This window comes from Acipenser ruthenus, chromosome 21 (genome assembly GCF_902713425.1).
Source record: "Acipenser ruthenus chromosome 21, fAciRut3.2 maternal haplotype, whole genome shotgun sequence".
NCBI classification, from domain to species: Eukaryota; Metazoa; Chordata; class Actinopteri; order Acipenseriformes; family Acipenseridae; genus Acipenser; species Acipenser ruthenus.
Genome location: NC_081209.1, coordinates 15,815,883 through 15,833,888, shown reverse-complemented (window position 1 = coordinate 15,833,888; position 18,006 = coordinate 15,815,883). Strand labels below are relative to the sequence as shown.

Genomic DNA, 18,006 nt, shown 5'->3' with positions numbered 1-18,006 from the left:
TGGCTTTGGTGCTCCCACAGGTTAGGGAGTCAAGATCGCCAGGACCTCACTGCACTACAGCCTAACGAGAGTGTAGGACTGTGACAGAGACAGAATGATTCTTGGTGATAAATCTCCCTCCCGCCTGTGAGGGCACTGTGTAAAGGGAACAGAGTGCCATGTACTGGATGGCCAGATAATTCATTCCCATGGTTAGGCAGAAGTCGGCCATCTAGAAAGGGGGCGGAGCGATGGTACAGTAAACCATGGAAGGGAAACGATGTGGCAGCTGTGTACGTGTTTGTTATTTAGACAGCTAACACGATCCGGAGCTGTCACTGTGACCGTGTTTGTATATTGTGGGTGTATTAAAGACTATGCTTATTGTTTTGGGACTGAACCCCTGGGTTAAACTGTGTAGTACACAGCCTTGTGTACTGCCATTCATTATTATTTACCAATTGTCATCAGACTTTGGATTACACATAAAATACCCTTGCACCTGGATTATCGTTGTCTGTCTGTTATTGATAACCACATCACTCCTGCACCTGCACACTGCTAACCACTTTGCCACAAGGATGCAAGAGGTGGGTTTTAATATTTGATGCAGAAAAATATATATATATGTAGGCTGAACAGACTGTAAATATATTATACTATCAGGAAATATTAATGAATTTAAATAGCAAAAGTACAGATGTTTGACTTGTCTGGTTGCAGATTGGATTGTGGACTGCAGATGGAACCAGTTTGATATTGGTACAGATTGGGTTTTACAGACTGGTTTTATGGTGAAGATGGGAATGTGAAATACTGTATGCGCCCCTAAAGATCATTCTTTGCCTTACTGAATTACTCTCGGCTCCCCTAGTGGCCATGGGGAGCAGATAAACGTTAACATTTTGGGTGTAAAATGAATGGTGTTCAGGGGTGAGGAGATACCACTGAGAAAATCAGAGACTCTTCATTTTTTGTTGTATTTATCCAATAGCAAACCTAAGATACCGACCCTTCCTAATTCTCCAATTACTCTCTACTGCATTTGCTGTAATGTCTCTGTATTCCCTACTGGGCTGTGTGTTTCCTCGTCTTCAGATTTGTAGCGACTAAGAACACTCTGTGCAAAGGGCCACAATAAAGCAAGATATACAGCACTAACACGACTCCCAATGAATAATCCCTATTCCTGCGTGTTCACAAATGCACAGCTCCTGTCTTTAGCTGCAATCTTCAATCAAAGCAGGAGCGAGTGCTTGGAGTACTGGCCCAGAGATATAAAGCACTAAACTCCAATTGCCCATATTTTTTATCGTTAACAATTACATGGTCTTTATTGGGCTCCAGTGTGATCAATCAGCTGATAATTAGAGCACATGTATTCAGTAACAATCCCTGAACTGCTCTGTCAATGGCAACAAATATTATTAAACTGTTACCATACATTCAATACCCATTGTTCTGTAGAGTGCAGATAGGCTTCCACTTGAAAATAGCAGACCACACAGTAAAGCAGGGGTACCTATTGTTAATTATTTTAATTTGGGCAATATTGAAAATGGTGGCTAAAAACACGGCTTGACAATAATACAAATTTCAACTAAATATTCAAATTCTTTAAAAATGTAGGCTTCTTTTTCTGTCACCTTACCTTTTTTAACCCAGGTTTTCTAACTGAAGATCAGTAGGCAGCCTCTGTTCCCGCTGTGAAGTCGACAAGCTGCATTCACCTGCTGAACCAGCACTATTGAATCCTGGAGGCCAAGCCCAGCCTCGTCATCTCCACCTCCACGCTGAAGCGCAATGAGGTGAACGAAGCCCAGCCTCGTCTCCAACTCCAAGCTGGGACAGGGAGACCTTGTCGCTGGTACTTGAGTGCATGTGTGCCTTTATGGAAGCAGCTGGTATACGCAAAAGGAGACGCACTGCTAGGTAACTAATTATGCAGGTAGGCTCACCCGTTGCTGGGTTGATCGTGAGGTCCTGATTGGCTGGGGGGCGTGCTCGGGGGGCCTGTGTGCAGCTCAAAAAGTGTCTGCGCCACAGCTCGAGGCTACTGCACGGCCATAGCCATACAGACGGGTGTTGAGTGAAAGCTTGCTGTGTTAACATCAAGGAGGAGAAGAGTCCGCTCCATGGAGAGAACCACTACATGAAACCCTTCCACTCCAAGACGGTGCTCGTAAAGGCATTGCCCAGCTGAGACCATTTGAAAAGGCCGTTTGAAGAGGTCAGAGTCGCCGTGAGGATGCCGGGACTGGGAGCCCAGAAGTAGGTCAGCTTAGGGGATGTTGATCCCAAACAGTGTTTAGAGAGGGTTTGCGTAGAGTAGTAGGTTCCTGGAGCAGAACGTTCCATTTAGTGAGGCTAGCGCCATTTGTGGGCAAATTTTTTTTTAGCTTTGTTTTGTTTTGTTTTCTTTATTAAATCTGGCACTAGGATTACCATTGCTGTTTCCCTAATGTCCAGACTGTGTTATTTATTAAATGTGCACTCCTGTGCAGCGTGTCAACACCCACTGCTCTGTGTCTGACTGAGTATATATTATTCAGTGATGACCCACGTAGGTCACGTCGTCATGTTACACTTGGGCTGACACACGGCAGATGAAATGTAATGTGAATAAATGCAGTCTTGCACATAGGGTGCAAAAACATTAGAGACAAGTACAACATGAATAATAACAAAATAGAGGAGGCTATGATTGAAAAGGACTTGGGGTCATAGTGGAGGAAACTCTTAAGCCAACTAGACAGTACGGAGAAGCTATAAAAAAGTCAAATAGAATGTTAACTTATATAGCCAAGACAGTTGAATTCAAATCAAGAGAAGTTATATTAAAATTATATAATGCACTGGTACAACCACACCGAGAATACTGTGCACAGTTCTGGTTCCCATATCATAAGAAAGACATAGAGGCATTGGAAAGAGAACTCATTCCAGGATTAAATGGCAAGTCATATGAAGATAAACTGAAAGAGCTGAATCTGTATAGCCTAGACAGAAGAGTCAGAGGCGACTTAATAGAGGTATTTCAAATTGTCAAGGGGTTTAACAAAGTAACTGCTGAGAATTATTTTTCACAGGTCAGAGAGAGCAGAACCAGGGGCCATGGGTTGAAGCTGAAGAAGGGCATATTCAGAACTGAGGGGAGAAGGAGCTTTTTCACAGAAAGGGTGGTGAACCATTGGAACAGGCTGCTGGATAGAGTTGTTGAAGCAGAGACTATCAGATCCTTCAAGAATAGACTGGATGGTGTCATGAGCAATACTGGATAACCCTCTCTGTGACCACAATAAGACCTTCAGCTAGTCGTCTGGAGGAAGGGCGGTCCGTCTAGCCACAGGTTCCCAGAGGTTTCATTTACCCTCCTAAGCTGGCTTGGGGTTTTTGTTTTTCCTCTCCTGCATGCTAACGGACCACGCTCGCACCAAAGTGAGCGAGCAGAGGTGGGCCCAATGGCCTTTTCTCATTCTCGAATTTCTTATTTTCTTAAATATGCTACTACTGTTATGACCTCCGGTAGACTTTTGAGATATAATTTTGTTGTTTGTTTGACTACATGATGTTAAATAAAATATCTAAATTAGATTCATATCGTTTTTTTAATCATATCTAAATCCTAAAATTCTAGGTGATGCAAAACTTTTGACCATAGCAGTATAATGGGTTATAGTAATATATCTTATTAGCAGGGTGTTTGTGTTTCATTGTTGTATTGAGTGAATCACTCTGTGTTAATCCAGGGAGTTAGTTAACAGTAGGAAATAATCACACACAGACATTGGTCAGTTAACAGCAGGGACTAATCACATACAGAAATTGATCAAGAAAAAAAAGCATTTATGTAATTTGACATTTTTATAAGATTTCAACCCCAGATCTGACTTTTGTCAGAAGGCGTAGAATGAGCCCCAGCTTCAGCACGCTGCAGTGACGTCGGACCTGCTTTGAACAGTGTTGTCTACCCACTGTTTTAATTTGTTGATGTGTGCTTGCTTTGATGTGCTGCATTCATTCTCTTTCATGGGTTCTTTCTTTATTCTTTCTTTTTTTGTTCTCAGCAGTCTATCTCAGCAGTCTGCTCTTTCATGATTAAAATTGCACACCTCATCTATAAAAAAGGACATTTCCTTTAATTGCATGGCACTTGATTTTTTATGTCGGCTTGCTTTTAAACTCTTTGACCATATTGAAAACAACTGGGTAGACATGAATGTTTGAAAATATTCTGTAATTATACAAATCTTAAATGTGTTAGCCAGTCCACTGTCAAGCCAATTCTCACCCCAGTACTCTTCTGGGAGGGTGAACATTAGCCCGGGCCAATTCTCACCCCTCTGTACATAACATAATCATTGTCCAATCATTGTACAATAGCTAATCTAAGCTAATCAGCAGTAGGGCATATATTTGTGAATGTACTGTAAAAGATATGGAAAAAAGACTGATGTAGACAAAATAAGCAACTTTACTGAACAATAACAGTGAGAACAATAATAGAACAAAAACGTTTCATACACTACAAACCAATAATCGTGTTTAAAGCAAGCCTGGACAACATCATATTCCAATGGAAATATGCAATAAAAAGTGTAATACTGTCCATATACTGTGTGTGTGTGTGTGTATATATATATATATATATATATATATATATATATATATATATATATATATATATATATATATATATATATATGTACTCACACCCACTCGATATATCGCCGGTGTCCTCGCTATATATCCGCTATATACCGAGGGCCGCGATATAGCGAGAGACCCATAGAAAAACATAGGCTAACAAATACTGTACAACCACTCCCATTTTAATTGGTACTGCGAAGGATAATTGTGTCTCATCAACTTAAGTCTCCAATTAATTTCATGATCTTCCTCTACTTTCTCAAATGCACAAACCCGTTCACAACATTGGAGTCTTGTTGCTAGGGAGCTGCTTTTGTTGTCACACATGAACACCTTGCTGGCTAAAATAAAAACCGCTTTGTTCCCTGAATATGTAAAACTTTACATCAACATAAAAGTAATATTACTACGCAATGTGGCTTTTATGTTCATAGTTCTAGATTGTGTCCCACGGCTCCTTTTAAAAAGATTCCCTCAGGAACCTTTACACTGGCACACACCTGGAGACAAACAGCTTTAAAAAGATGCACCCCGTCCCTCAGGAACCTCTACACCTGGAGACAAACAGCTTTAAAAAGATTCACCCCTTCCCTCAGGAACCTTTACACTGGCACACACCTGGAGACAAACAACTTTTTTCTGGTAATAATTTATGTATAAAGGGGGCCCCCATTTCGTTTTTTGAGCCGGCCCTGCAAACACCCACAATTTAGGCTTGTACCCGTTGTCTTCTCTTATTGGCTCCGTCTATGTTATTATGCAAATAGGCTGGGGAGGGGTCTAGTCAAGAGCCAGTGGGCTGACGTCATACGGCAGACTAGTGGCAGCTGACAGAGAGAGAACTACAGAGAGCGAGATCAAGCGGAAGGAAAACATAATAGAAAAATAAAGAGAAATCTAAAGGAGAGCGAGAGAAAGCCCAGGGAGAGTAAGAGAGAGAGTGAGAGAGAGTGTGTGAGAAAGAGAAAGAGCCGGCCTATTGGAAAAAGATGGCTACAGTCACCGCGAACGGATTGCAGCAGGAGAAGGGATTCAGCACCTTGAACAGCTCCGGCAGGATGAACGGGCTGAGCTTAGGGCAGAGTACCATTCCGATGAAGGACCACGATGCCATCAAGCTGTTCATTGGGCAAATCCCCAGGAACCTGGAGGAGAAAGATCTTAAACCGCTCTTTGAGGAATTCGGCAAGATCTATGAGCTCACCGTGCTGAAAGATCGGTTCACGGGGATGCATAAAGGTCGGTCTCAACTCCTAACGTCATTCGCAAGGGTTCAAAAAGTGGAGCCGGTTTAAGAGTTAGGGTTTTAATGCTAAGATTGAACTTCCTCCAAAATCTGTAAGCACGGGTTAAATATACATGTGTAGACGAGCCTCACAGACTAGGTTTCGGTTCTGTGTAAAGTACACAGCACTGAAAGAAAGGTCTGGAAAGTTTAGCGCAGTTAATAGCATTACTCGCACCCCTGCTGTCAGGACGGGTTTTAGGAATACTGCAGGCTTTAAAAGTTGTTTTTAACACATTGTGTCAAAGACCCGTTTAAACAGCGCGAGCGAGTATACTGCAGCCGTAACTAACTCCCGTGTGTGTCAACAGACATGGAAACAGGTGTTTGGTGTCATACCTGCTACTATACAAGGGTTTGCATTGACATGAACGAGTATTGTTTTTAAGGTACATTGTTTTAGAAGAACACACAAGCTTCAGGGGAACCTGTCAACGTGCAATATTTTGGTAACGCGTTCCCAGCCAGAACACAGCGATGTATACAGCGGTGTAGACGCCACGGCAAGCGCAGGGTGCACAGTATAAGGGTCCTTCACATGTACTTACCAACAAGGACTGCCTGGGGACCCGGGCCAGGTAACACACGAACATCGTGTTCCAAATGGTGTCACATGTAATTAAAACACACGACAATTACAATGAAATGCATTTTACAGGTGAATCAAACAAACAAGCGAAGAGAAGGGTTTGCGTGCAGCTGTGCTGAGGGCTGCAGCTTTGTTTTAGATTGAAGAGTGTTCATTTTGCTAATTGTGTTTAGTCTAATTTGTTTTATTGAGAAAAAGAGCGAGAAGATTGGGTTGTTAATCTAGAATTGGAGCCTATCTGTCAAGCATAATTCAATACAATCCTTTCGCTTTATTCCGAGAGCTTGGATGTGTTCGTTATTAATCTGTCCTCAAAGTAAAACTAAAAAAATTAGTTAATTAACATGTTGCACAGGTATATTTGAAAACAGCAAATACTTCATTTTGGACAACCTTCTTTTGTATTAATGTGATATGTTCCAGACAACATAATCTCACCGAGGAATATGTAGTCTGTGTAATAATTAATTGAAGAAAACACCAGCCTAATCTCAAACATCAGTGCAATTAAACAGTCAACAGTTTTAAAACCACCGACATAAAACATTTACTGAAAACAACAAATAATAAAATGACCTCATTTGAAGATTAAAAAAAAAGGTATTTGACTATAAAAGGCTTTTCCATTTTAGTCAGAGCAGTGCATCATCACTGCTGTTAAATGTTTTTTTTTTTTTCACAGTCATTTTAGGTACAATAAATATTATTTTACCTTGAGTTTAATTTCATCTGGCAATGTTAAGATTGCTTTATAATACAATAACATACAAATTACCTTTTTACATCAATGTTCTTCTCCCACATCATTATATCCAATGTTATAATAATAATAATAATAATAATAATAATAATAATAATAATAATAATAATAATAATAATAATAATAATAATGTAATTAAATGTAGATGTTAAGGTGCAGTATTATTTTCAATATGTTTAATAAAAGTAGAAACAACAACAATAATTGAGATACCAAAGCATCCCTAAAGACTGACATAATGCTTTAACAGAATTGACCTTCTAAATTTAAGCCATCACCGCAATAGCATCTCGTAATGGATTGCTGCATTCGTCCATTCTCTTCTACCTGTTGCTGGCTAGAGTGCCTGCTTTGTGAGTGGAGCTGCTTGCTGTACATTTTCACACCCGGCTCCATGTTCTTTTGACAGCTCTTTTGTGTGTAATTGTAACAGGTGGCTGCTAGTGTCCACTCAGACACACAGTCACTTATTAACGATTCCTGTTCAGCTGCAATGAAAAGCCATTTTAATATACAGGACAACAGAAGGGTTCTATACAATGGGTATGGAACCATGACATTTAAATACCATTGGGGGTTCATTCATTGTTATGTAAAAACAAATTAATAATTATTTAACAAGCCTTTTGACGAGTAATCTTCATCATCTTTCATTTGGAACACCTGTAACCAGAGCTCCAGATAAAGGTTTGGGTTATTGAGTTATTTACTCTCTGATTTAGGCACTATGGGAGTAAAATGCATTTAGGGTGAGTACAATGCAACATTTCCTTGAAGTCGTGAGTAAATAAATACTGTACATACTTTAATGTACAGTATTTACTGGGGTATGCATTAACTACAAACCCTTACATTTGAACTGTAATCTTACATTGAACTACTGTACAAAAACTTGGTCTTACAATAAAAACAAAAACAACAATTATTCCTATTTGTTTTATTTACCACAAACACTATAGCTGTGAAGTAAATAAACACAGAAACAGATTAATTTTTATTCCAACACTGCAGATATAATACACTTAACAAAAGGTCTGCATGCACATACTATCTATTTATAAAGAAACGACAATATAAATCATCCCGACTCTCTCCAAACAGAGAATATTGTATTTGTTTAGATTTACATTCCAAAAATTCACTTGATTGACAGGTAAATTGGTAGGTTAGGTTTAGGGGCACTAAGACAGTGCCGAGAAATTCAGAATCCAAAATCAAGAATCCAGTTGGTTATTCACCAGTCACAAACACGCATTGCAAATGAGGGGATTGAACTGCATGTTGTTTTTCTTTATTGAAAACCCCAGGCTTATTGGTCACACGTTTCTGGCAATTCCCAGGCTGGCTGCAATTAGCTGTCCTGGCATTCCTTTAATCCATTCTCTAGCTACCGCATGCAGTATATTCACAATCGATCACTGAGACACTGGGATCCAAAGAAGTACAAGAATCTTGATAACATGTGAACAATCTGTGCAGTAAAATTGCTATACATATTCTTTATGTATTGCATTTAAATATCATGTGTAATTCATATTTTTTTCAACGTGTAAAACACCCATTATACAGCTTATCTGGAGCGCTGCCTGTAGCCATTGATGGCTAACAACATATCAATATAAATCAAATCCATTATATAGACCCATAGAATGACTAGTTATAGAAGTTACAAAATAAGTCCAGCCCAGGAACCAGCTTTTCTACAGTCATTTGCAAAGCATAATAATCTACTTATCTAACCGATAAGCACCTATTTAGAGATATTTTTTAGTGTTTGTTGTACAGTTTTGCTTACTTCCTTGAATAAAGTAATGTAGGCATCTTAAGCACTGTTGCTGGGTGTCTCTTTGTCTAACTGATTATTTGTGGAATCATCGTGGGGTTAATTTGATGAACTACACTGGTGACAATTGCTTCCCAAGCCCCTGGGTAACACTGGCACTAAATATATTTCGACAGGTCCACTAAGTATCCCCAGTGTCCATTGTGTTAGCTGTGATTATGCGTTAACAACAAGCATTCTCTATAACACGTCTGCCTCTTGCCTTCTTGCTGCAATATACTCCTCTGTATCATTTCTAATACCGACACACCTGGAAATTGTCTTACAAACAGCACTTCAGTTTTTACACAAACTGATTTTATTACCTAATGTGTCCTTTAATGCCAGTCTAGGGTTACCATCTAAACTGTCTTCATTGTTTTTGTTACAATAATCTAAGCACCTCCAAGTCACTTGAAAATGGTAAGTCTTTTAACAGTAAACGAAAATAAAAACCCTAAATGCCATAGCAAAAGTAAAATATAAAGATGACTATAAATCATGTGTTTCATAGTTTACGGAGAAGGTTTCAATGTTTAGCTATTAAACAGATTTACATCCTTAGTAAAGTGTGTGTGTGTGTGTGTGTGTGTGTGTGTGTGTGTGTGTGTGTGTATATAAAATGCTATTTAAATGTAATGATGTCTGATTACACAAGTATAATTAAAATGTTAAAGTGCGTATGCATATGCATGTATAATGTGTGCATACATTATCATCTGTGTTGTACACACTCACATACATGCAGCGCACACTGAAGAAGGAGCAGTCTAATGGAGCAGCACATCTGCCACAGCAGTTTAGCAGAGCACTGTCTCTCAGTTATCAATCTCCTTCTGAGGAGCACACGCTGCTAATCAGGAACAAACATATTGCCAGCTCCCAGTGGGACCAGCAGCGAACACACACTAGAACATTAAAATAAATAGTTTACATGAAACAGGCTCTCCACCTCAGCAGCTCTATGGTGTAGTACAGTCACACAGATGAACCATTAGCCACGGCACACACCTTCTCCAATGAGGATATCACCATGAAGAAAAGATTCACAAAACCCTCACGCTCAATTCAAGCACATCACATCCACTTTGCAGGAGCATCAGTGAAAGGCCTTCAAAAGAGAACTCGTTTTCCACACAATACATGTCCCTTTCTATTTGCACTCTTGCAGAAGCAAGGGAAGGGGACAGGCACCGACAGCCTGCCGATGCTTGTGCTGAATCAATTCAGAAGCACCCACATCCAGAAAATATGCAATAAGACATTTTTTTTTTAAATTGATGAATTCGCATCTCGACTGCCACGTTTGACCAAATGTTCAATTTAATAATAATTTGAACCATTTGGGAACTGTAATCAGATGCCACATTGAAACCAGTCAAAGAGCCAAGCAGAATGATGCAACCATTTCCTGTATTTTAAAGACTTTGAAAATGCCTGAGTGTAAAATACATTTTATCTATAGCTATTCAATACTTAATAGTGCTGAATTCAGAAATACGAAAAGAAACTCAAATCCCATGGCAAACGCTTCCACTAGAGCTCTTTTCCAGTGTCTTCAAATGCTGTAATTGTTGGAGAGACATTATATAAATATATCATCTATATCTATATTATTCTGGAGCGTGGACTGTGTGGACCCTGAGGTGCGAGTGGCTCGTTAGTCCGATAGGCAAGAGTGGCAAAAAGCAAGAGTAGAAATAGATAACATAAAATAAAAACATGAGAGGAAGAAAGAACAAGGTATGGTAGCTGGCAGAAGGGAATAAAAGAAAAGAAAGATTGAAAAGATGAGTGGTATTTTGTTAATTCCAAATGGGCTATCAGTTACTAGCTGTACCATTGCTTCTTGTTCTTTGTTCTTTCTTTTATTAAGTGTTTTGGTTTCATATCAAACTGACATGCCAGTGTGCAGTCTGAAACCGTGGTTGTGTTGATGGAAAAGCAATGAGAAAGTCACGGTGATCGCAATCATATATCTGGTGGCTACTGATTTGCTAGTTTCACCAATACACTGAGCTATCGTTTTTTTTTTGTTTTTTTTTACAGTACATAATGAAAACACTGTTGGTGGTGGTTTGGCAGTCAAATTTACTTGTAAGTCTGCAGATAAGTCTGGTGGTTGTGGTAATACTGACCTGTGGGCAGGTTGTGTAATACTGACCTGTGGGCAGGTTGTGTAATACTGACCTGTGGGCAGGTTGTGTTTCAATGGCTGTGGTAATACTGACCTGTGGGCAGGTTGTATAATACTGACCTGTGGGCAGGTTGTGTTTCAATAGCTGTGGTAATACTGACCTGTGGGCAGCTTGTGTAATACTGACCTGTGGGCAGGTTGTGTAATACTGACCTGTGGGCAGGTTGTGTTTCAATGGCTGTGGTAATACTGACCTGTGGGCAGGTTGTATAATACTGACCTGTGGGCAGGTTGTGTTTCAATAGCTGTGGTAATACTGACCTGTGGGCAGCTTGTGTAATACTGACCTGTGGGCAGGTTGTGTAATACTGACCTGTGGGCAGGTTGTGTAATACTGACCTGTGGGCAGGTTGTGTTTCACTGGCTGTGGTAATACTGACCTGTGGGCAGGTTGTATAATACTGACCTGTGGGCAGGTTGTGTTTCAATAGCTGTGGTAATACTGACCTGTGGGCAGCTTGTGTAATACTGACCTGTGGGCAGGTTGTGTAATACTGACCTGTGGGCAGGTTGTGTTTCAATGGCTGTGGTAATACTGACCTGTGGGCAGGTTGTATAATACTGACCTGTGGGCAGGTTGTGTTTCAATAGCTGTGGTAATACTGACCTGTGGGCAGCTTGTGTAATACTGACCTGTGGGCAGGTTGTGTAATACTGACCTGTGGGCAGGTTGTGTTTCAATGGCTGTGGTAATACTGACCTGTGGGCAGGTTGTATAATACTGACCTGTGGGCAGGTTGTGTTTCAATGGCTGTGGTAATACTGACCTGTGGGCAGGTTGTGTAATACTGACCTGTGGGCAGGTTGTGTTTCAATGGCTGTGGTAATACTGACCTGTGGGCAGGTTGTATAATACTGACCTGTGGGCAGGTTGTGTTTCAATAGCTGTGGTAATACTGACCTGTGGGCAGCTTGTGTAATACTGACCTGTGGGCAGGTTGTGTAATACTGACCTGTGGGCAGGTTCTGTAATACTGACCTGTGGGCAGGTTGTGTAATACTGACCTGTGGGCAGGTTCTGTAATACTGACCTGTGGGCAGGTTCTGTAATACTGACCTGTGGGCAGGTTCTGTAATACTGACCTGTGGGCAGGTTCTGTAATACTGACCTGTGGGAAGGTTGTGCAGTGCAGGCTGTGGCAGCGGTTCATTCCAGGTCTCACACTTTGTTTGGGTCTCTTGACCAGCAGTTGCCAGGCAGTGTTTGTTTCCTGCTGTTTTTCTGGTTGATTTCCATTGAAGCCTGGTTTGTAGTCTTGTTCCTAGGTCTCCGCTGGCCTTGTACATCTGGTTCCATTTTTCATGGTACTCCAGCCAAAATCTTTATATCCCATGTTAATATTCCTAGGATTGCACAGTATATTACAGTAGGTGCTATTCCTTCACTCCAACTGTATGCTTTATTCAGTGTTCCTACCTCTGTGCTGCAGCATTATATATTTGTATCACTTGCACCCTATCAGCACTTGTGCTGATCATGTTTTATATAGGCAGTGGCTTGGTTTACATGCACAAATAAAAATAAGTCTCACCTTTTTGTCACACTATTTTGGTTGTACCTTTTGACCAATTTGGGTTTAGATGTAGGTTTCTTTTAGGGAGAGAAATTATCCTTCAAAATTCAAATGACTAAACATAGAAAATGAAGTAAGCAGTAACACACAAGAAGGTTATCATAAGAACATAAGAACATAAGGACATAAGAACATAAGAAAGGTTACAAACGAGAGGAGGCCATTCAGAGCTTATTGATCCCAGAATCTTCAACAACATTACTGGGGAGTTGGTTCCAGACTCCCACAATTCTCTGTGTAAAAAAGTGCCTCCTATTTTCTGTTCTGAATGTCCCTTTATCTAATCTCCATTCTAGTCCTTGTTTCTTTTTTCAGGTCGAAAAAGTCCCTTGGGTCAATGTCAATACCTTTTGGAATTTTGAATGCTTAAATCAGATCACCACATAGTCTTCTTTGTTCAAGACTGAATTAATTAAATTATTTTAGCCTGTCTGCATATGACATGCCTTTTAAACCCAGGATAATTCTTGTGGATCTTCTTTGCACTCTTTCTAAAGCAGCAATATCCTTTTTGTAACGAGATGACCAAAACTGAACACAATATTCTAGATGAGATCTTACTAATGCATTGTAAAGTTTTAACATTATAGCTTCCTTACATTGTCTAGATGAAGACATTTATGAGTCAACATAAACGCCCAGATCTTTTTCATAGATTCCTTCTTCAATTTCAGTATCTCCCATATGATATTTATAATGCACATTTTTATTGTCTGCGTGCAGTACCTTACACTTTTCTATATTAAATGTCATTTGCCATGTGTCTCCCCAGTTTTGAATGCTGTCTAGATCATTTTGAATGACCTTTGCTGCTGCAACAGTGTTTGCCAAATTTAACAAGTTTGCTCACTATACCAGAATCTAAATCATTAATGTAGATTAGGAATAGCAGAGGACCTAATACTGATCACTGTGGTACTCCACTGGTTACCTTGCTCCATTTTGAGGTTTCTCCTCTAATCAGTACTTTGTGTTTTCTACTTGTTAATCACTCCCTAATCCATGTGCATGCATTTCCTTGAATCCCTAATGCATTCAATTTGAGAATTAATTTTTTTATGTGGGACTTTGTCAAAAGCTTTCTAGAAATCTAAATAAACCATGTCATATGCTTTGCAATTATCCATTGTCGATGTTGCATCTTCAAAAAAATCAAGCAGGTTAGTTAGACATGATCTCCCTTTCCATGCTGACTGTCTCCCAGGATACTGTTACCATATAGGTAATTTTCCATTTTGGATCTTATTATAGTTTCCATAAGTTTCCATATAATAGAAGTCAGGCTTATTGGTCTGTAGTTACCTGGTTTGGTTTTGTCTCCCTTTTTGTGGATCGGTATTACGTTTGCAATTTTCCAGTCTGTCTCAAGACGACAAAAGTGTGTTATCGAGCTTATAAAATCAGTACGACCCAAGTGTTTTATCAAGCTTATAAAATCAGTACGACCCAAGTGTGTTATCGCGCTTACAAAATGTGTGATTGATATTTTGAAACTGTGATGTTCCTGATCCGAATGCAATGAGATCTGAACCACTGGGCGCACTCTTTTAACCACATGGCATTGGAATGTTAGCAGCCAATCAGCAAGGAGGAGATTTCCAAGCAATTTTATAAATACATTCATCAACTGTTTTACAGATCTGCAGAAAATTACAGAAATATATAGATATCTGTAGAAACGGGTCTGATCTATAAATGTATCTATTGAAAAACGGAAAACGAAAAAAAATCCTATAGTTTTTCAATAGTAAGCTTTTGTTTTAGGAAAAATCTGTTTTATTGATTCGTATTGTGATCAAAATACAGCTGGGATCTGGTTTTGCCTGTATTCAATTTTTGATTCATACATTTGTAAAATGTTATGCACATTGATTTCAAATGGATTAATTATATCAAAATTAAATGTAAACTATAAGTGAATTTATATTCAATATATTTTACATACTTTATTACAAATAATGACCAGTTTTGTTGTACTTAAAATGTGTTTCTATATGTTTGGAGCTTTTACAAAAGAAAAAAAAAAACATGTTCCCATCCAAGCTGCAAATCCATATGATTGCCATTCCGTTGATTCACGTGTTCAGCATGCGGGGATTGTATATTGTTCAGGTGTCAAGATGATACAATACATCCCAGAAAGCTGCCTTGTGAAGAGCTTATTGAATTGACATTTTGTTGTTGTTTTTAGACAACTGAACATTTAATATAGCGTAAAACTATGGCTATTGAAACCAGCTGACTGAATAATTTAAAATAGTACTGTTACCATTTTTGTTTCACAGTTCTCATTTTGTTGTTCAGCATTCATCTCATGCCAAACCCATATGTACCTTTTCTAGTTTAGTTTATTTTTGATGTCTTATAATTCATTTTAGTGGGTATTCCAGTCTCTGGTGGCGAATTGTTTTTGCAGACCAGTGTTAGTATCCTGGGACCTATTTGTGAGTTACTGTGGTTGTCAAAAGAGTGTTGAACAACATACAGTAGAACAGATATTCATAAAGCACTAGAGCTGGGGCACATTGCAATACAAAGGGTTAATTGTACTTGTGCTTGTGGCTAAAATAATATAGTATTCAAATATGAGGATTATTATTGATCAATGTCTACCCAATATTACTTTTCAAACTTTTTTGTAGGTCATAATTAAATATTGTATTACGAGTGGGGCAAATAAACTGTAGGCAGAAATCAATACAAAGTGAATAATCATTGTTAATAAACTCTGGTACAATTGTAGATACAATACTGTACTGACTTTTGGGAATGATGAAGTCTAGGCCAGACTTTCTAATTTGACTGTCTTTTGAAATGAGAAAATAACCTGGAAATATTTCAAAACTAGAACCAAGTAGCAACTTTTTTAGTTTTTTTAATTATTATTATTATGCTGTAACACTAAAATAATTCTTATTAAAAAATTATAACAAAATAAACTACAATAAATATTATCATTAACACTATTAGCATGCCTCAATGTCTGACATTAGGCAACAGTAGAAAAACTGAGAACGATTACTAATATAATCAAAAGGCAAGGGCTAAAAACATTAAAATGGCATTTGAAGACATTACTGCTTAATATTCAGTGTGGGACCTGACTTCTGAGTGAACCCTTTTCATACATCACTTTGTGAATGCTTTACAGCATTGATTGCACAAACTGTATCAGTAAATGTTCTGCCTCTGTTTATTTACTGAGTTTGAAAACACATTGGCTTTCTCTTTCAGATCCTTGTAAAAGGAACTGACAACCAGAACAAATAAACTTTTGAAAAGAGGAAAGAATGTCATCATAATATTCTTTTTTATTGCAGGACCCTATTTTATCCATTAGTAAACACTCACTAGTGCTGCATGTATACATACTAAAAGACTACTCAAGATATCTGTCAATACAGAGAAAGTGCTACAATTGAAAACACTCATTTCCAGATAGACCCTGTGGCGCTAGGAAACGTTAAGAAACGATTAAACCAAACCGTGGTAGAAAAGCTATTAAACTGTTTTTGTTTTCAGCAAAAAGTACTTGCAGCCCATTATCCAAGTCCTCCCACAATGTTTGAATAGTTAGGACAAAAAGACAATGCAAAGTCCAGTTCATAGTGGTTAAATCTGGAGAGCACACAGACAGCAATTGGGTATAATATAATTACAGTGGTTGGACGCAACATTACAAATGGCTATAATTTCACTGTCAGTAGTATGTAGGCCCGCTATGGGAAACCAGGATAGAACTGGTTCAGTCTGATGTGTCTGAAAGGCATTATTTGGAGGGGTTACCATATTACAGGTGTGTGTGTTTATATTACAGGTGCATGTGTTTATATTATAAGTGCACATGCTTATATTAAAGGTGTGTGTGTGTCTATAACACAGGTTCTATTACAGGTGCGTGTGTTTATATTACAGGTGCACATGCTTATATTATAGGTGCGTGTGTTTATATTATAGGTGTGTGTGTTTATATTATAGGTGCGTGTGTTTATATTATAGGTGTGTGTGTTTATTTTATAGGTGTGTGTGTTTATATTACAGGTGCACATGCTTATATTATAGGTGCGTGTGTTTATATTATAGGTGTGTGTGTTTATATTATAGGTGCGTGTGTTTATATTACAGGTGTGTGTGTTTATATTATAGGTGCGTGTGTTTATATTATAGGTGCGTGTGTTTATATTATAGGTGCGTGTGTTTATTTTATAGGTGCGTGTGTTTATATTACAGGTGCACATGCTTATATTATAGGTGCGTGTGTTTATATTATAGGTGTGTGTGTTTATTTTATAGGTGCGTGTGTTTATATTACAGGTGCACATGCTTATATTATAGGTGCGTGTGTTTATATTATAGGTGCGTGTGTTTATATTATAGGTGCACATGCTTATATTATAGGTGCGTGTGTTTATATTATAGGTGTGTGTGTTTATTTTATAGGTGCGCATGCTTATATTATAGGTGTGTGTGTTTATATTATAGGTGTGTGTGTTTATATTATAGGTGCACATGCTTATATTATAGGTGTGTGTGTTTATATTATAGGTGTGTGTGTTTATTTTATAGGTGCGTGTGTTTATATTACAGGTGCACATGCTTATATTATAGGTGTGTGTGTTTATATTATAGGTGTGTGTGTTTATTTTATAGGTGTGTGTGTTTATATTACAGGTGCACATGCTTATATTATAGGTGTGTGTGTTTATATTATAGGTGTGTGTGTTTATATTACAGGTGTGTGTGTTTATTTTATAGGTGCGTGTGTTTATATTACAGGTGCGTGTGTTTATATTATAGGTGTGTGTGTTTATTTTATAGGTGCGTGTGTTTATATTACAGGTGCACATGCTTATATTATAGGTGCGTGTGTTTATATTACAGGTGTGTGTGTTTATTTTATAGGTGTGTGTGTTTTTATTACAGGTGCACATGCTTATATTATAGGTGCATGTGTTTATATTATAGGTGCGTGTGTTTATTTTATAGGTGCGTGTGTTTATTTTATAGGTGCATATGCTTATATTATAGGTGCGTGTGTTTATATTATAGGTGCGTGTGTTTATATTATAGGTGCACATGCTTATATTATAGGTGCGTGTGTTTATATTACAGGTGTGTGTGTGTTTATTTTATAGGTGCGTGTGTTTATT

At 38.4% G+C, this 18,006-nt stretch overlaps 1 protein-coding gene and 1 long non-coding RNA gene across 5 annotated transcripts in view; both read left to right on the top strand.

Moving 5' to 3' along the window:
* Positions 1 to 1,661: 1,661 nt before the first annotated feature.
* LOC131699098 (uncharacterized) lies at positions 1,662 to 3,571 on the top strand. Its single transcript, XR_009308026.1, has 2 exons — positions 1,662 to 1,911; positions 3,069 to 3,571. It is a non-coding gene; the product is annotated as an uncharacterized LOC131699098 (long non-coding RNA).
* A 1,864-nt stretch (positions 3,572 to 5,435) lies between these two features.
* The window catches only part of LOC117427629 (CUGBP Elav-like family member 4), a 263,697-nt gene continuing 251,126 nt past the window's right edge, over positions 5,436 to 18,006 (top strand). For all 4 annotated transcript variants that reach the window (XM_058994865.1, XM_058994863.1, XM_058994864.1 and 1 more), the window contains exon 1: positions 5,436 to 5,868. In XM_058994865.1, the coding sequence (XP_058850848.1) occupies positions 5,619 to 5,868 (250 nt within the window). In that variant the 5' untranslated portion in view covers positions 5,436 to 5,618. The remainder of the gene's footprint in view (positions 5,869 to 18,006) is intronic.